This window comes from Lygodium microphyllum, chromosome 10 (assembly GCF_053477565.2).
Source record: "Lygodium microphyllum isolate KBCC chromosome 10, Lygodium_microphyllum_v1.1.10, whole genome shotgun sequence".
Taxonomy (NCBI): domain Eukaryota; kingdom Viridiplantae; phylum Streptophyta; class Polypodiopsida; order Schizaeales; family Lygodiaceae; genus Lygodium; species Lygodium microphyllum.
This window is the reverse complement of record NC_141144.1, coordinates 76544996-76565785: the sequence shown is the minus strand read 5'-3', so window position 1 is coordinate 76565785 and position 20790 is coordinate 76544996. Positions and strand designations below refer to the sequence as shown.

The following is a 20790-nucleotide window of genomic DNA, read 5'->3' as shown; positions in this document are numbered from 1 at the left end:
TGTCTCTTCATTCAGCAAATTCCACCATAATCTTGCAAAACCTTCAAGCAACATGCTCATCATTCCAAGCTTATCTGCATCAATGTCCCTTCGATCTTGGTAAGTCATCCACTCCAATCTCTTGATAAACTGATTAGCATCCTCATTTTCAATACCAAAGAAAGGTTCATATCCAAAAGCCGCCATGCTTGAGTTAGTGTACAGGTTGGTTTCCAAACCTTACACTTCCCAACTGATAAGATCAACAAGAGATCTTCAACACGGGAGATCCTCAGCGGGGGCACCAATCTATGGTAGATGAATTGGGTAATGGGCCTCCAACAACCCCCAAGACAACACCACAGGATATAGACCAAGGATCTCACCTCAACAAAACCCACGAGACAACACCACTGAACACATGATCAAAACTTTTGATCACTCACTCCTCACTGAGACTTCAACTCAACACTTAAGTATCTTAAACCTTCACGCTCAGATTCTACCATTTTTAGAGAGAATCTGACGTTGAAACAACCATGGCTAAGACTCTGACAATATAAGCTTTCAGATTCACACAACTCCTATTTTTTAGGAATGACAACCCCATACAGCAAACTGCCCCACAAAGCGTGGTTGCCTCAAGAAGTACAAAATCAGTTGTTGACCCTTTCTGTTCTTCTTTTCTTAGAGCACACATAGAAACAAACCAAATACATACGTAACCAAAGCTTTATACGGCAAATTTTCATGCCAACTCAGCTGCTATAAGCATTTTACTGTTGTAAACAATCCCTTACTACATCAAACAGAGTTTACACTAATATAGCAATGGGTAATCATAATGACTTCCATGGGAAATCAAGTTGGTGATGTAGATGTTGTTGAATTTACATATTTCCTCATAGAGCACAGAAATTGCCTCATGGAGCATTACATAGAACAGTTCATAACTTTCTAACCAGATCTCGGATCGCTGAGCTTCCAAAAGGAAAGTTGTAGCTCTCTTTCTGATCTATAACTCTCCAGAACAACTCAGAGCCAAATTCCTTGATCTGCTGTCTTGAAACAGCTCTGCACAATCTGCAGTCCTAAATTTCTGCATGCTCTATACAACAAACACAACTTGTCTATTCCAAAAGCACAAACTTGCAAATGGAAAGACACTTTCTTTGACTTCAGATTGTCATTTCAGCATACCAGCAGATACATCTCAACATATCTTGCATTGATGAAGAGTTGCGGGAGCTTCGAACTTTATGACCTCTGATTCATCATTTTCCTGGCTGTAAATCCTTTCAGATTTCCACTAATTCGAGCCCATGCATTCAACATCTGCCCATAACACATATTCCCTGCCATATACCCAATTTCAGAAGTAGAGATCCTTTACTTCCATTCTTCTCTGCTAACAAAAAGCCTCACGCAACAACTAGCAAACATCGCTCTCAACATGATGAAGAAAAGCCCTCTATTGTCTTTCACTCATATCCATACATCAAAACTAATCTGTAAACTCTGCCTACACAACAGCAGAAGAAAACAATACAAAAAGACGACTCTTATTACTATCATCTGAAAACTAAGAACTCACATTAGCCCATTGACTTCAACAACCCTACCATCCTGCTCCACGACTCCAATAACTTCAGCTTCACGACCTCTTTCTTCAGATTTCTCCCTTCTCTTCAAGCTGCAAGATTCTTCTCTCTCTCTCTCTCTCTCTCTCTCTCTCTCTCTCTCTCTCTCTCTCTCGTTGATTCTCTCTTGTGTCGAATCCTCTCTTCTCTTTTTCCTCTTTTTTTAAAAACTCCTCACGTTTTTGCTTTTTCCTCTATTTTTCCAAGTTGCCCCTTGCTTCCCCTTAATTGCTAGATGGCAAAGATACCCCTTGCCATGTAAAATTCCACTCTGGGACTCAAAATCGAAAGCGAGAACACATTTTCTTCTCTTCCTGCATGAGGCACGTGTCTCAAAACTGAAATATCACAACCACGTGTTAAACATGCATGGTACCACTTGGGATTTCCATTTATAAACGTGACTTCCACTACAGATAAGTGTTAGATTTGCATGTGTTACCCTACTTAACTTCACGCAGCATCATGTCCCTGGTCACTCATTTTCACTCACCAACGTCTCTTTCTTCTTAAGAAACATTGTTTTGTTGGTGTGTTGATCTAAGGTAGTGCTCTCTTTTCTCTCTCTTTTAGCTTCGCAATACCATTGGATTCCAAGTACCCTCTCCAACAATCACAACAAGAATGAAACAACCAAGAGGAGTTGAAACGATTGGCAAAGTACACCCCAACAACAGTGTCCAAAGTAGCAATCTCTGCAGCAACTCATCAACCCTTTCGACACGATGGTTGTCATGTCTGATGGCGTCCGATTAGAACCATCTAATACTAGTACGGTGCTAATCGGACTAATAAACCTCGCACCTATGTCTAGTCATACATCCGATGAAACGAATTGTACATAGTATTTTAATGCCTACATTTAATGTTGGGACTTAAAATAATACACTTTAAACTTAAAATAAAACAATTTGTACATAGAATTTTAATGCCTATACTTAATGTTGGGAGTTTACATATTAAAAGCTTGAGGATAGAGAGGAAGGCAAGCTTGAGAGTGGAGGTAGGGCAGAGATAGAGTGAAGGATAGCTTGAGGGAGTGGAGGTAGAGAGCTTGAGGAGGGAGAATTTGAGAATAGAGCGCTTGAAAGTTAAGCTTGAAGTTTGATTTTGAAATTACAAAGAGAAAGAGAGGAAGAGACTATATTGCCGGAAGAAGGGGGGGTATGTACAAGTGTGTTGTGGGAGAGGAAGCCTAAACAACACCTACAACTTACCCCAAAAGTAACCGCAAATGGTCAGAAATAGGCACTTTAAGACAATCGGACAGTTTCCATTGGACACCATCAGATGTGTCGTACTGGACAGGGTGGATCAGACCAGTCAATCCGTCTGTCTGACATGGACAACCAGGTTCCAGTCCCCTCATTGGCACCTCAACCTCTATGTCAATCCTAATTCAAACCAAACTCTAGCCAACTCTCAACATTAACTACCACCAACCAACCTGACACCACACCCCCAGTCCCTCATCCCCATCATCCACTAAGGATCCACACATCACCAACCCCCCAAAAAATTCCTCCCATAACATGTCCACTCAAATGGACCCCCCTCATCCTCAAAGACTTCTCTGCTAGACAGGCCTCATTTGCTCCATTCCTGGGCCAAAGACAGACTATGCTGCTAAGTGCCATTCCCTTTTTATTCTAACACCCTTCAAATTCTCATTACTGCCAAGGAGATTCACATGTATAACATAGGTATTGTTTCAAACTATCCAGTTTGTACAAATAAAGAGCAAGCTACATCAGAATTGAGGCTATGCCACATCCAGCCAACAAATGATCTTAACTTTGTCATCAGCACTGCAGAGACATTATATTTTCAAACACCTCATATATTTGGTGCAATAGGTCGGCAAACAGAAATAGGGCTCCCTCACCCCAGTAATAAATAAGCTGCAAGCCTACCATTAGAAAACAAAAGATATCTTCCTATTAAAACACAATTTTTATGATCTTATACGAAAGCACTGGAGCACATTAGAAAGAGTATTTGCGTGTAGTCAAGTGCAAAGACTCCAGTGCCTACTAGAAAGAGTAACAAAGTGAAGTGAAGATACCAGATTCTGGCTTGCATCTTGTTCATTGGCAAGATCCTGAATAAACCAAAGGGCACTTTGATTATCCGCAACATCTTGCTCAAGCTCTAAGAGCTCTACAATGATGCTCTCATCACGATTTGGATCAGCATAGACTTCCTAAGCAATCAAAAGTTGAGCCAATTATATGCAACAAAGGTAGAAGCTCACGTTCAGAACTATCCTCACCTGAATACACACAAAGCATTGAAATTCACACCTGATTGTCAGGCACGTCTCTGATGGAGCTCACATCCTAGCATTGCCATGACAAACAGAAAATATAGTCATTAGACATGAACAGGTATATAAACGCAAGAGCCCCAAAAAACCAAATAAGTGATACCTTCAAATACAATGTCAGAGGAATTTAAACCAGTTCAAAATACATCTAATATAAAGCAATCATTATCATGCATCCTACCTTGCCTGACAATGTTGACTGGTGTTAGAACAGTCTGGAACAAATGAGCCTCATCAGGAGATTGCTTCCAATTTTGTTCGCCCTCTTATCAAGGTTGGTTTTTTGATAAGTCAGTAAGCAAAAAGTAAACCTTGGCGCTTGTTTGAACATATAATGCACCTATGCATGATCCCTTTCTAAGATGACTCTGTTACCCCACATCAATCAAAGGAAAACGCCCTGCCACCACCTACAAAAGGCACAGAAGCAGTTCTAGGGACTTGTCAAATCCAGGACCAAGATCATCAATAAGATTATAGAAGTCATGCATGCTTTCGCTGATGAGGCAATGCAACAAAAGAAGGAAGAAATGCACACATGACAAGCACAGAAAAATGAGGTGTATGATAAGCTGTAGACACATTTGTCCTCACATTAAGACATGTCTCCACGAGAGGAACATAATAATTGAGGAATTGACGAATGAAGTGACCAGCTACAAATCTAGCTTGACCTCCTCAAGTAAAATGGGAATCAAGGACACGCCCTTCATGGGTACATAGAGCGCTGGGAAAGCTGCTACAAAGCAGACGACACTCATCTGCAAATGTTTGGACTTGGAGAAGAGGCGAGCTTCCCTTGACAAGGGGAGATCCCTCAAGTGAGAGGGAATCTATCTACAAGGTGACCTCATGCCCATTCATGTAGCACAACAGGATGACTATAATCTCTTGCTCTTCGGGTGGGTCCAAGACATCACATGAGTTGTGCTGCACATGGGCAGGTCCAGCAATTCCTATGGTTCTATGAAGGTACAATGAACTGATGTGTAAGTTTGTACTCGTATTTGATTAACTCAACTTATATGAAACTTGATGTGAAAAGTTTCATTTTATTAGTTCAATTTGAGCATGGACCAAAGCGTTGGACCAAGACACTTCAATTTCATTAATCAGTTTAATAATGTACCTAAAAAGCAGGAAAAATGGAAAAGCAAAGAAAATGCAAGGTCAAGACCACAGCTTTCCCATCAGATATAGCCTATAGGCTTTAACAATAGAGATCATGGCTGTCCTTGGGTAGAGATTGTCTGGCACTAATAGTTTGCGTTTTTCCTACCTGTTGCTGACCTGAATATTGGAGCCGGTGATACTATTGTATAGGCATAATGATGTTGACAATGTTGTTCTGGAGCAAACGTTGGCTATCCTGAGGCTGCTGATGCTGTTCAAGGGCAAGGTGATGCTGTGCTATGCCTAATCCTGTGCTTCTGAAGCTGGTTAAAGCATTTGTGAGTGCTTCTGTTGAAATAGGAGGTATCAAAGCATCGTCCACTTGTGCATAGAGATCAAATGGATGACATTGATTCCAAGCCTAAGGGACCAAGGAGGACTAATACAGCTAATGATCTCACGAGGATGTGAAATTTTCATGCTTTGCTTAGCATTTGATTAAGAGTTAATCAAATCTGCAAATGTGCATTGCACATGTGATATGCAAGTTAGTTATTTCACTATGTGAGGCTAGGGATCCTGAGATGCCAGTGGGCGACACATGCAAAAGTTGTAATAAGTTGTGCTTGATAGGTACTAGGCAATGCTTGATGACAAAATTTGCCCTAGATCACTTTACCAGCCATAAATGTCAACGGTAACCCTAAGGACTTGGAATTAATTAATAAATTAATGCTAGTCCACTGGCTAATAAGTGCTCAACAATAGTTGGGTGATAAATTGGCCTAGCCAATCTAATTGATGGTCAACTTATTTTTCTAAGCAAGAAATGATTATTAAACTAATTTCCACAATTTCTATTCTAAAAATTAATTTAATGATGCTGGAAAATGCTGGACAATGGATAAGAAAGGCTTCCACTTGGCAAAACTTGCCCATAGAAAAGGTTGTTGGAGGCTAAAAGAGGGTCATACCAACTTCAGCAGCCTAGGAGAGAGGAAGGAGAGGCTGCCATACCTGCAACAGGGCATTCTACACCAATTGCAGCCAGGAGAAGACCCAACAGTTGCTGGCACCCTACCCATGAGGGCTTACAACAGCTGGTGTTAGCCCATTTTTGACTCCCAGATAGCAAGTGACAACAACAAATGCACTTGGGAACATGGCAGCAACTGATTTGATCAATTCCTCACATGAAACGCTGAAATTTCTCTCTACGACATTCTCTCTCATCCTCCCATTTCTCATTTCCCCTTGGAAAATTCCAACAGTTCAAGCCATTTAAGGTGGAGATTTTGAAGAATCTCTGATGTATACCCTAATCAACAAAAATTCAGGAATTTCAAGTGATTCATGAGCTCAGCCAGCCAACAGTTATTTGAGGCTGAATTTGACGATCAAGGTCAATTCCCAGAGCAAACAAAGGGGGAAAATGGGGTTGTGACAGGAAGTGGCACTTGGAGAGCGAAGGATATCCAAAGAATCTCAGTGTATTCCATCCAATTTGCAATAAAAGATAAAGAAATGCCACAAGGGGTGCCAGTTTTGGGGCCAACATGTTGTCCATCATCCAAGCTTAAGTGGTAATGTTGCATTTTCAGTTTGTGTGAATATTATTATTGCTGTAATTAGTGTAAAATCAGGTCATTACCACCCTTTCCTGAAAAGGAAGGCTGGTTTTAGATTATGCTTTATTCAGATAACAGTTGCTTAACACAGTTGGTAGATCCACTAAGCTCTCTAGTAAAGTGGAGACTTTTGCCCCGCTTATGAAGCATCCCAACTTTGATGCATTGTTGGATTCTTCAAAACCGACAAAGGGGAGGCAGCAAGATACGCTGGTTCATAGAGCATAGTGTGGCTAGGAGACAACACACATGATTCCAGCCTGTTCTTAGACAACAAATAGTGGTCCAACACTTCAAAGTGTTCCACTTCAGCACTCTGATTTTCCTTCAGGGGCTGAGCTCATCCATTAGGGAAATGATATTCAGCAAGTCCTGCAAGCAGTTTAGCTATCATCTATGCATCCTATGTGGTTGCTAGTATACAAACTAGTCCACTCAATGTTATGTGTGGGAATGTGGGCCCAACAGCCAGCGAAGCTTTCCAATTGGAATGCAAGCCCATCCAAATAGAATAATTCTACCATTGCATTGGAGTGTGAATTTAGCCCCTACAGTTGGAATGGTCAACAATCTGGCAATGCAAATCAGCCTAGATCTCTACAACCACTTATCTATGACAATCTCACTCCTAAGGAAAAAAGTAAGTGATTAAAAAAGAGGACAACCAATGAACCTTTGAAGTTTAAAGTGAATTTAGTTCAAGGCAGCAGACTGCAAGGACTTGGAGAACTAAAACAGAAAGATTTGGGATGCTTTGCTACTTGTTAGTTCTTCCAAAGATAGAACCCTAAAGGAACTGCTAGAAAAGTATCGGTGTAGGCTGCCTAAGCAAATACATGACTATCGAATTGTATGAGGGATTTTAATTTCTCCAAAGTTGGCACCTAGATTGGGCATCCATCTAGATGGAGTTGGATGAGTGAGGCAAGATCGCTTGCCCTAGTCATGCTAAACTTCTTAAACCTAATATTGGGAAAATGTGGATTCATATTCAAAGCTATGTGGATACTTAGAGTTCTACATCATATCACTTGAGGGTTGTGATGCTGTATTGGGTGCCCCTTGGTCTCAAAGGGTTTATCAGATGAGTGAGACAAGATTGCTTGTGCTGGTCATGCTTAACCTATTAAACCTAATATTGGGAAAATATGGATTCATACTCAAAGCTATGTGGATACTCAAAGATCTACATCATGTCACTTGAGGGTTGTGATGTTGTATTGGCTAAACAAAACAAACCTGGAAAAGGTTAAATTTATAACATGACAATCCAGAATATGTGGTAGGATGACTGATTTACAAAGTTCTATAAAAGGGACTCTCTTCCATGTGCCACGACAAACTTTCATGGCAACTCTCCTCCATTATGTGCCATCCCCATAATCCTCTTGCTCTTCACCATCAGCATCATCCCTTGGCTTCCACTCTGCCAGGAACTTTTAATCATCTCTCGCTCATCATCAGCACAACCAAAGTTGTATTTGGACTTTAGCACCTGACCCTCATCATTCTCAGCCTGGCCATCATCATCCAGCAGCTGATCATGAACATCGGAGAGCTGTCACTGCTGCATTTTGATCGGCAGGCTGACTTTCTAGCCTTTTGGATTGTTGTGCCAGCCCTTGGAATAGTTCCTGCTGTTGATCATCATTCCCTGGAGGCCTTTCGAGCTAGCCCTTTCTGCTATTGTCTATGCCAATTCCCGGACATAGCCCTGTGTTCACACCTGGAGGTCTACTGGTTGCTGCATTCTGTTGTCACACTACTGTAGACAGCCTTTGCATCCTTATTTAATCATCCTGTATTGAGCTTGGTCATTGGCTGCACTCAAGCTTCTTTTTTGTATTTTGTCCCAGTTCATGGTAATCATGTATGCACACATTGTGTTTTCTCTGCAAACCCTTCTGTGTCCTTGTAGTGCAAATCTAGGGGAGTTGTCCTGCAAGATGAGGAGGCACACTTTATATGGGCCCCAATCAACACGAGGAGATTCAGAGGCAACTGCCTAGCAACATGCTACTTTGCACCAGCCACCTCGCAATTCCCAACACAAGGAGACTCACCGCGTACCTCTTTACACAAACATCATGAGATTCTCTAGCCTTGGAGATGCCCTTCTGCCAAGAGACTTCAATGCTTGAATGGACCCTAGCCAGGGGTTTCACAAACAGGAGCTATGAAACGGGTTTCAAAGGTTTCATTAGAGCTTCCTAAAACATAAGACATAGGTTTCATTCCATATGAAAATTAATGAAATTTTATATACATATCAATATACTTCAAGCCCCATGGGCCACAACAAAACACATATTAAACATGATTCAACATCATCTACAATCTAAGTGAACACCCAATAGACCAACAATTTGTATACACCATGTCTTACGATCCATCATCCATGCATATAAAAGAAGCATAATGCCACATATTACAAACAACTCAAACATACAAAGTAGAATCATTGTGAAAATAGCAATAACAACCAGCACTTCCATGCAACTAGTCCACATAGCTTGGCTATTTCTAACAATCTCTCACAATGGCCCCGATCTAGCCTCTACACATGCTATCCATTTGGTCATGGTGCTAGAATGGAAGATTATATGATGGGCCCCCTTTACTTAATATGAAGTGCATGACTTTGCCATCCCAATGCACTGTTGAGCCACAAATACCAGGGTTCGCATACAAACATATGTATGGTGCATTAGCCCCTAATCTAGTCTCCTTAAACAGCCCCAAAAAGTATTGCATGCAAAATTACCAAAAATAATTAGTGTTATTTTGGACAGTAGGACAAATGCCCAAAACTCCTCTATAAATTGTTGGGAATAAAGGGCCATCGTGCCTTTTATATGTGCATTGGTGTGAACACACCCTTAGCACATTTGTACTTTCATATATATATATATCTATCTAAAAACCTAAAGAGGTACACTCGTCATTGTACCCAACAAGTCGTGCTCACTCTCCTCTCTACTCTGCACTCTCTCTCTCTGTCTCTCTACTGTGAGAAAGCATTGCCTGTCTCAATCCTCGCGCCCTCTGTCACAACAAACTGGTATCAAATCGGGAAAGGAGTGCACGCTTCTCAAGGCGTGAGCTGGATAAGTAGGCAACTGCCAAGTGGACAGTTGGCGGGTTGAAGTGCAGGCAAGGACCAGGCTCAAGCGACCTTGCTGCAGGCGACCAAGCCTAGGAGACACACTGCAGGCGAGGACCAGGCCTAGGCGACACACAACCAATCTGCAGGCATCGTGAGTGACAAGACTGACGAAGGCCAAGTCAACGAGCTGCACACGTCAGACGAGATAGACGCCACGCGAAGGGCTGGTGGCAGGCAATGACCAAGCGACGACCTGCACGGCGGGTCAACGGAACCCCCCCCCCCCCCCCCGTTCATGTTTTTTTTCTTTTTCTCAAAAAAAATCAGCTTTTACCCCTCTTTCTTGATGGGGGTTCTCGCGCATAAGCACAAAGTTCAAATTTGTGCAATCTTGGCCCAAAAATTTGGGCCTTTTCCTAGATTTGGGGATTGTGATGCGGAACAAGACCCAGCAATTGCAAGAATTTGTGACATTTTGCCTCCGACCTTTGGGGCTTTTCATGTACATGCAAGAATTGGGCTGAAATTTACCCAATTTCTCGACATTGATGCACATTGGACCCCATGCAATTTGGGGCTTTTGCTGTTTGGGCAAACTTTGTGTGCCATTTGGTCATTTTATGTACATGCAGGTTTAATTCCATGCAATTTGGACATCTAGCACTTGGAAAATTTTGGGGATTTTGCTAAAATTGCTCTATTTTGGCAAAATTAGTCTATTCTATGCATGTCAGAGACAATGCAGATGTATGGTTGATGTTTTGAGCAAAAAATTTTGGGGCTTTTGACAATGCGTGTCAAATTTTGTGCCCGTGGGTGTATGTACAAAAGAAATTGCAGCCAAAAATTTTGGGACTTCTCATGTAATGTGATGTATTTGTCCTTGGAACAGCTGTAATCAGTTGTGGAGTGTTGTAGCACAAGGTTTTGTGCTTCTGAAAATTTATTTGCAGGTCTGAAATTTCTGCTTTTACATGGTCATTTATTGTTGGTTGGCACTTGCTTGTACCTTGGTCACTTGTGTGACAGTTTGGGCTTGCATTTTTGCTGAATTTTTTGGTCACATTTGGGCTGAAAATCATGACTGGCAGCAATGATAGTAGCAATCTCATGCACATTAAGAAGCTTGAAGGAGCACATAACTTTGCTATTTGGCAAAACAGGTGCTATAATATCCTGTTGCAGAAGAAGCAAGCAAAGCCGATTAAGACCAAAGGGGCAAAGCCCGCAGATATGGAACAGGAAGATTGAGATGAGTTAAATGTGCTTGCATGCTCAACCATCGAGCTATCGATTTCTGATGCCTTGTTGTTTAACATTGAAGGTTTGGATTCTGTCTATGCTATTTGGACTCAACTAGAAGAACTGTATGCCTAGAAGAGTGCTGCAAGCAAAGTTTATTGGCTAAAAAAGCTTATGGATTTGCGTATGAAAGAGGGTATAGCAATGTCTACTCAGTTGAGTGAGTTTAACTCCATTTTCAGCCAGCCGGTTGCCTTGAAGTTCATGATTGATGAGGGATTTAAGGCTACATTCTTGATTTGCACTCTGCCAGAGAGTTGGGATACATTCAAGACTGCTATGAACAATTCTAAAGCGATCCTTTTGTATGCTGATGTAGAGAGTGCTCTACTCATGGAAGAAATGAATCGGCAGAACACTGCATCCAATAAGTTTTCCAATGCTTTGCATACTAGGGGCAGATCACAGCAAAAAGGCAAATCTGATAGCAAGGGAAGCACTAAATCACATGGTAAGGATGTTGAATGTCATCATTCTGGCAAGAAGGGCCACTTTAAACGTGACTGCTACAAATGAAAGAAAGAGAAAGGAAAGGACAAGAAGATAGATGATAGCAAGAAAGAGAAGAAAGAGAGTCAACCTAAGAAGAGCAGTGTCAAAATTGAAAAAGTGAATGTAGTCACTGATGACAGTGACAGTGGGAATGACGTACTATTTGTCTCTTCGCACTTTAGTACACATGCTTTACTTGCAGATACGGATGATGACATGCATACTTGGATTTTAGATTCAGGTGCTTCCTTTCATGTCACCCCTCATCGTGAGTGGTTCTCTGACTATACAAGGGATCGACATGGTGTTGTCCATCTTCGGGACAACTATGCATGTGACATTGAGGGTATTGGAAGTGTACAATTGCAATTTCAACATGGTTTTATCTTCACACTTCAGCATGTACGGTACGGCACGTACCTCAGCTCAAGAAAAGCTTGATTAGCATAGGGCAGCTAGATGACAATGGATTTCATACCACCTTTGGTAATGGAAAATGGAAGATCTGTAAGGGATCTAGAGTGATTGCCAGAGGTTGTGAAAGTGATACCTTGTATCCCATCCATGTATCTAGTGTGAGTGATCATGTTGTTGCCGTGACCGAGCAGCCAAGTGTTTCTTTGTGGCATGGCGGATTGGGACACATAAGTCAAACTGGAATGAAAGTGCTTTCTCGTTTGGGTTACTTGCCTTGTCTTCGTTATGCTGATTTTGAGCACTGTGATCATTGTGTTTATGGTAAACATGCACAGACATTTCATAAGAAGTCTCTTTCGTTGAAATCTTCTCCTCTAGAGTTAGTACATTCCAATGTATGTCAGATGCCAAGGTTATCTTTAGGGAAAAAGAAATACTTTGTCACCTTTGTCGATGATGCTACACGGAAGGTATGGGTTTGCCCTATTCATAGCAAGGATAAAGTGCTTGACAATTTTAAAAAGTTATTGGCATTAGTTGAGAATCAGACTGATAAAACACTTAAGTATCTTCGCTCTGACAATGGTGGGAAATATGTGTCCAAGGCCTTTCAGGCATTTTGTGACAGCAAAGGGATAAAGAGGGAGCTTACTACCCCTCGTAATCCACCCCAAAATGGAGTTGCAAAGCATATGAATCGAACCATACAGGATAAAATCCGTACTATGCTGTCTTATGTTGCATTACCCCATGGTTTTTGGACAGAGGCTGTTATGACAACCGTACACTTGATTAATCGGTCACCAAAACAGGTCTTTGGGGATGAAAAGGGAGTTCCTCAAGAAGCGTAATCGGGCAAGCCACTTCGTATGCACATTTGAAAGTGTTTGGCTATGAAGCATTTATGCACAAGGAAGCAATTGACAAACAGGATAGCAAAAAATTGTATAAAGCCATGTTGTCAGAGATGGAATCTCTTGAGAAAAATGGCACTTGGGACTTGGTGTAGTTGCCTAAAGGGTAGAAAACCCTTCCATGCAAATGGGTTTACAAGATGAAGGTCACTTCTGGTTCTTCGCCAAAGTACAAAGCAAGATTGGTTGCGAAGCAGTACAAGCAGAAACATGGAGTTGACTTTGATGAGATCTTCTCTACTGTAGTCAAGATGACTACATTGAGAATCATTTTGGGCTTGGTTGCAACTGAAGATATGGAGCTCATACAAATGGATGTAAAGACTGCATTCTTACATGGTGATCTGCATGAAGACATATATATGCAACAGCCTGAAGGGTTTGTGGCAAAAGGGAAAGAGAAGATGGTATGTAAACTCAAAAGGAGTTTGTATGGGCTGAAACAAGCACCAAGAGAATGGTATCATAAGTTTGATACATTTATGCAATCTCAAGTTTTCATAGAAGTCAAGTGGATCACTGCTTGTACACCAAGAAGGCAGCAAATGGCAGCCTGATTATCTTGGTTTTGTATGTTGATGACATGTTGATTACTGGCAGGGATACTCATGACATGGACTCACTGAAGCAAAGTCTTCATCTTCATGGCAGCTTTGACATGAAGGATCTTGGTGATGCAAATCATATTCTTGGTATGCGAATACTCAGAGATAGGTCAAAAGGATTACTCTCTCTATCTCAACAGGAGTATATCTCCAAGGTTTTGCAACGTTTCATAATGGAGGGGGGAAAAACAATTGGGGTTCCATTGCCTCCATATGTGAAACTTAGTGCAGAGGACAATCCTACATCTAATGATGAGAAGGCTGAAATGGCCAAGATACCATATGCTTCAGCTGTTGGCAATTTGATGTATGCTATGGTTGCTACACATCCTAATATTGCCTTTGCAGTGGGAGTGGTTAGCAGATACACGGCAAACCCTAGTAAAAAGCATTGGAAAGCAGTGAAATATATTATGAGATAGCTCAAAGGCACAAAGGATTTGTGCATTTGCTTTGGAAAGCAAAAGGCATCTATTGTTGGCTTTACGGATGCAGATTATGTTGGTCATGCAGATTGCAGAAAGTCCACTTCTGGGTATATGTTTACCTTCACAGAAGCAGCAGTCTCTTGGATCTCCAAGCTACAAAAGTGTGTTGCATTGTCTACTACAGAGGCAGAGTATGTGGCTACCACTGAGGCATGCAAGGAGGCTTTATGGCTTTCACGTCTAGTGGGAGAGCTTGGCATTACAAAGTTACATGTTCTCCATTGTGATAGTCAGAGTGCTATATCATGCTAGCATGGAATGCCGTCTTTCATGCAAAGAAAAAGCACATACAGGTGAAGTATCACTTCATTAGAGATATACTTGACAGCAAGAGCATTGAGCTTGTCAAAGTGCATACAGATAATAATCCTGCAGATCTTCTCACGAAGGGTCTTCCAACAGAGCGGTTTGCTCATTGCCGACAAATGATGGAAGTTGGATAGATATATGTATTTCAAATTTGTACATACCTAGAGTTCGCTGATTCTTTTCTCCCCTTAAGGCACATTGCCTTTAGATGGGAGGTTGTTGGGAATAAAGGACCATAGCGCCTTTTATATGTGCATGGGTGTGAACACACCCTTGGCACATTTGCACTTTCATATATATCTATCTAAAAACCTAAAGAGGTACAATCGTCATTGTACCCAACAAGTCGTGTTCACTCTCCTCTCTACTCTGCACACTCTGTGTGTGTGTGTGTGTGTGTGTGTGTGTGTGTGTGTGTGTGTGTGTGTGTGCTGTGAGAAAGCATTGCGTGTCTCGATCCTCGCACCCTCTATCACAACATAAATAGGAGCTTTGTATCTATGCATCCCTCATCCTGATAATCACTATCATACTCAACTCTCAACTTTCAGCCTCTCCCTCTCAAACTCTTGCCCACACCCCTTGCTACATATCAATCAATGAAATGAATCCAACGCTCAAATGCAAGGGAAAAATGTTGTAATTGAGACTGGAACTCAAGAAGCAACCCCTGCACTGACTCAACATTGTCTATGGCATTGCAGACTCTCCATTGATGCATGTGATTAGGGCGAGCTAATCGAGGGTCCAGCAAGGGCTCTACACCAACGATGAGATCCAGAAGTCCCTAAAATTCAAACACTTCTTGCGTGAAGTTTGACCAAGTGGTGAAATTCAACCCATTAAAACAAGTCTTATCTGTGAAGGCATTCTTGGTTGTTGCAACAGGAGCAGCAGTGCTCGGATAAGAAGGATAGGGTGGGTAGAATGGGGCAATGGAGTACTTGGGACTAGGTCCTAGAGTGCCCACTATGCATGCAACAAGTAGACAATGGATCCAATGGTGGAAATGGGCCAACTAGGCATGGGCATGGTAACCGCATGAGGAGCCCATGGTGGAGGGATAAGGACACATGGAGCAAAGCATGGAAATCCCTATGTAGGAGTAAACCATGGAAACTATGATGACACACCATAAGCAGAGAATGGAAATCCTTGCATCTGAGAGGTCAAAGGATGTGTGTGAGTGAGGATAGTGAGAGGGATGCCCATTACAACTATCCTAGTGGGAAATGATGTGCTTACTTGCAAAAAGGTGGGGGAAGCTATATTAGAGGGTGGCATGCCCTACAATGCAGCCCCATTGTGCAAAGTGGCTTAAGGGTAAGTGGATGGTATAGTATCAAAGGGCGGCATTTCCCACAAGGATGCACCATGATGTGAAGTGGTAGAAAAGTGTGAATATGGAACGGGGAATGAGAATATGCTAGGAGCGGAAACAAAGGTTCCAACTCCTAGTGTAGGAGATATAGATCTAGGGTGTAATCCAAGGTTCTTGAATGAAGAGGAGAAAATCGAGTTGTGGGCTAGAAGAGTCTGGAATGGGAGGGATTTGAGAAGATTGGCTTACATGCTCAAATGAAACAGAAGATGTAGATATACCTAATGAAGGATTTTTGCTTCGAGAGCCCTCTCTATTGAAGTTTACATTCAAAAATCCATCCAGATCCTGCACACCAAAAGGAGAAACAGAAGATGATTTTGATTCATACAACTCCAAAGGGCCGTAGGAATCTTTAGGCCTGGTTGAGATGATGAAGATGAGTCAACAATCATCCCACGTCATATGCCCTCCATGATCCAAGAAGTACCTAGCCTCATCAACGAGTCCAAATGGAGTAGCAAAGCTAGTAGAAGTGGTGTAAGTTTGAATGTAAGTGATATGCAAGTACTCTCAAAACTCCTCCTCTAACATAAGACTAAAATCTAGAAAAGATAAAACAAAGAAGGTGAAGGTGAAGGTGGGGTGTCATCTTCCTCCCTAAGTCCATAATGTCTCCTTAGGGCCTCCAATGATGGAGAGACCTGATAAGACATCATGGGGTCCCAAGAAGAACTTGACTAAAACATTGTGATTTAGTTACGAGTCGTTCATGTGTCTCACACAAAACCTAGCACTCCACAATATCCACAAGAAACTCTTTACAAGAGCACAGGCCTTGATACCATGTGAAGAAAACTGTAGAGTAGCTGCTAGGGTTTGCATTGAGGAAATACAGAGTGTACAACCATGACAAAAACACAATGATACAAACACAAACATGCAAAACTCAAATCCTAAAAGCAAAACTGAGAACTCTAATACAGAAACAACCACAAGTAGAAGGAGAGAGAAAGAACACACTCTAAAGTGAATGAAAACTACAAATGAATGAAGAGTCTACACTGCCCAAGGGCAAAGCAATAATGTCAAAGACTGATGTCCACTCGAGACAGATCACATATACTGTAACCACAAGTCGTAAATGGGAAAGTGCTAAATAATGAAGGTCAGTAAGCTGATCAACAAAACACAGGAATCGAAAGATGAAATCTGGTAAACGCAGCACTGTACCACTAGAGAAGGCTGAAAACTAATCACACAAGGATGAGAATTGTTAGGCAACAACAAAAGAAGTGTTTTCTAATGTAGACGGCCTGCTGGACAGCCAAAACATAGGTACTACAGCAGTCCCTTGGTGGGAGAGATGGCAACAATCTATCACCTACCATCAGATGTTGAAAACTCAAGCTAGTTAGGTGCTATGATGACCCAACAAATGGAGACCTCCCAAACAGCAAGGCGATGGTTGGAAACAAGCTAGCTAGGGCTAGATAGTGACGGGATAGAGTCAATGATGGCTAGACAATAAAGGGTAGACAATTGATGGCTGAAATCTACATGGTACAGTGAGAAACTTGAACAAAGAATGAAGATTGAATGGGGGCAGCCTGTCTATTTATAGATGTGGATAGATCCTCCCAAATTAAGGGTTCACAGAAACTCTCTCGAATTACTACACACCATTCTTGCATTTTTCATTAAATAAACATGTTTTGGGGCTGTTTCAAAGGCTAATCAAAATGTAATGCATTTCTTAGCTAAACTATTCACAAGCAAGAGATGACCATAGAAGACACACGACTACTAATAGTCCCTTTGAGATCTTGGATGCGGTGGAAGGCCAAAGGAGATGTAAATTCGTGGGCGGCAAGAAAAGCGTGAATGCCGATGAAGTTGGTTTGATGAAGAATGCAAGCCAAAGAGCAAGACCCCCTCCGATCCAATAAAAGGCTGGAACAAGCCAAGGAAAATTGAGAGGCTTCAAACGGATCACTCTTGAAAACTCTAGTTGGGAATGGGTGAGCCAAGCCTCTAACCCAACTATGAGACGATAGCGAGGAACTAAGGTGCCATAAGTTGCATAGAAACAACAAGGACTTAGGGGCAAGGGACAAGGGACAAGGGATGATGGCTCAATGACCAAGGAAAGAGTTCACCACATAAAGAAAAGACCTACAAGAGGCTATAATCCTTAAAGAAGCTCCTCAAGTTCCAAGGAATCCCCCTTTGAAACACAAAGGGCTAGGGAATCCACTATCCCCCATTCAAAGAGGGCCCTACACAAATGAAGGGGAATGAATCATATATAGGCCCCTCACCAACCAACCTATCACAAGAGTGGCTCGGGCAAAAGCATCCTCAACAAAGACGGCTAGATTCGTGAAGACAATGCAGGTCTTGAGTATAGTAGGACCATAAATTGAGAGAAGAGGAAAGCCTAAGTCCAGAACAAGTAGAGCCTTTGAAACAGAGCTCGATAGACAGTCAGACTACACAGGCAAAGTGCCAACACCAATGTTAGGCACTAAAGAGAAATCACCAACAATGATGATATCCTTTGACGGATAGAGATCTTGCAACAAATCACATCGAGGAGTCATAGAACTCGATGCACCACTTTCAATGAGCCAAGGATGCTTAGAAGATGAGATAGTCTCAAAGAAAGCTCAACCACTTGATGAATGTGTAGAGACACGAACTCAATGGTAATAGCTGGTGACAAAGTAGAGGTAGACGAAGGCTCCAATGTAGATCCACTCCTTGCTCCAAGATGAAAGTGCCCAAAAAGAAATGCATTGATGTGCCCTCCATTTAAAGTGCCTAAAGTACATAAAATGACAAACAAATAGAATGTTAGAGCTCCTAATGTCCTCGTCGCACTCAAATTGAGGCTCACCTATAGGAGATGACCATACATGACACACATCACTGCTAGCACTGGCGCCTAGTATAATAAAGAAACAAGCATGCTTGAAAATTTGATGCAAGAGTTGTATCAATTTTTCTTAGGATAGGACTATAAAGAGAGAAATGTGCAACTTTGACAAGAATTTCCATCCCTTGCTTCCCTAGAGAGAGTGTGTGCCTAGATCTAATTACAAGAGCCAAGTACAAAGCTATGGCTACTTGACCGCTCTAGTCGCCCCATCCCTAATATATGGAGCTGCTTTTTGGTACCTAACCCCACAATGCATGGGTGAGAATGCAGAAACCACTAGTTAAGAACATAGACAGGACAACACATAGAGCAACATCAGTACCACACACAATCGTAACTTATTATTGTCTCCATGGTGGTTGAGGCTCCCTTCCACATGGTAATGTAACAAACTACAATAAGTAACTCCAATAGGCACTTCTCACTAGCACAATGCTCCTCATAATAGGTTGCTAGAAGAGAAAATAAAAGATGTTTGTTTCCACAAACTTATGGTTGAGGGGCCATGGACTCCAAAGATGATGGATATCAACAAGATAGAGATCGAGAGAACATGGACCTCACTGACATTATCACTTGACAAAAAACATGGACTTTCCAAAAACACCCTCTCTAGTTTTCTAAGGATGGATTCACTATGAAACTAGGATACATGAATATGCATGTCATTAGTAATGAGATATGCCATATGCTAGATATATGGCTCTTTGCACTAGCTCCACCATGAGATAGCACCAGAGAACAAAATATATCAAGGATCCCATATACAAGAGGCTATATGCAAATACACTGCCTATCCTAGTTGCTTGGAGTTTCCAAAACAAAGAAACAGAAATAGCTAGAGAACAAACTTTCAATCACAATAAGAAACAATGATGCACCAAATGGTAAGGCATACATATACATTCATGCATGAAAAAATGCAAGGGGATAAACAAAACAAGACACTCTTAAGTAGACAAAACTTTAAATTCATTCGAAAAATCTATCACAACACACACAGATTTTGTGCCTTGATTGGGCCTTCCACAAAGTGCGCGGGACATGTATGACTCCTTGTAAGCTTTTGAATAGTTATGGACTACCAGTTTGACAGGTTCGATGACTCGAATGCCAAGGCCATTCAATCTTCCACCAATAGGCAGTCACATCAATTTGACCTCAAGAAGAGCAAAACAAAAAACAGCATTCATTGCCTTATTCTCACTCTAATAGATTGAGAAGATCAAAGCCCCCCTCTTCCCCCCCACTTCTCTATATCTATCTCATAGGGCCTGTACTACAAGTCCTCATATAGTTGTGATGGCCCCTTTTGTTCAGGTGCCACTATTTCCTTCTCTCCCCAAAGAGGATCAACTTGTTGGTGTGAACCACTCCCTTTGGTCTTACAAAGTGGAGTGTATCCTTGACACCTTGGACTTATGGGAGTTTATTACTACCCCAAATCCCTATCCAATGGAGGATCCCCACATTGGTTCTACGAGGGACCAAGCAACCCTTTTAGATGGGCTCAATTCTAGAGTAAGATCTCCTCTTAATGAGTCTGCAAGCAAGATTCTATTATTGTGCATGTGCACAGACTTCGATTCGTAGCAGAGGTGTGGAGGAAGCTCTCTTCTCTCTACTATCACAAGACCTTTGCCTATAGTATCACCATAGAGAAGAAACTCTAGAGTCTAAATGCTTTCTAATGATGATTCCCCTTCTATGCAAGACCATATCAACAAAATGGAGAACATGAGGAATGAGCTCGCATCCCTTGCCAAGACGATCTCATCAAAGGACATAGTGATGATTCTCATTCCTTAGTTGCCATCTCCCAACTATGATGTCTTCTACACCAGCTTGCTTATTTCCAACATTCCTTCATATGCATGAGATGGAGTCATCTTCTTCATTAGCTACAGAGAGGCCTTGGCTTATTGACAGTGGAGCTTCAAGTCATATGACCCCCGGAGGAGATTGGCTATAAGATCTTCATCCATCAAAGGGTATAGTCACTATTGGTGAGATTTTTTCAATGCCTATTTGCGGTGTTGGAACCTTGCCGCTGCTATTGCCTATCCATCCATCAAGCTCCATTTCAGAAGTCCTATATGTTCCACAGTTGGGCTTTCTACTCTTCTCAATTCATGCACCATCTTTAACACAAGTTCCATCCCATCCCCATGTCCCTTGGTGGTTCCCTCGTACCCCCCCATCCCTTTCA

General features: G+C 41.8%; 1 protein-coding gene across 2 annotated transcripts in view; it reads right to left on the bottom strand.

Moving 5' to 3' along the window:
• LOC148030186 (uncharacterized) overlaps positions 1–20790 on the bottom strand; it is a 99413-nt gene that overhangs the window by 65325 nt on the left and 13298 nt on the right. For both annotated transcript variants that reach the window (XM_087686460.1, XM_087686461.1), the window contains 2 exons: positions 3923–3958; positions 3685–3822 (listed from right to left, as the gene is read on the bottom strand). In XM_087686460.1, coding sequence (XP_087542586.1) covers positions 3685–3822; positions 3923–3958 — 174 coding nt within the window. The remainder of the gene's footprint in view (positions 1–3684; positions 3823–3922; positions 3959–20790) is intronic.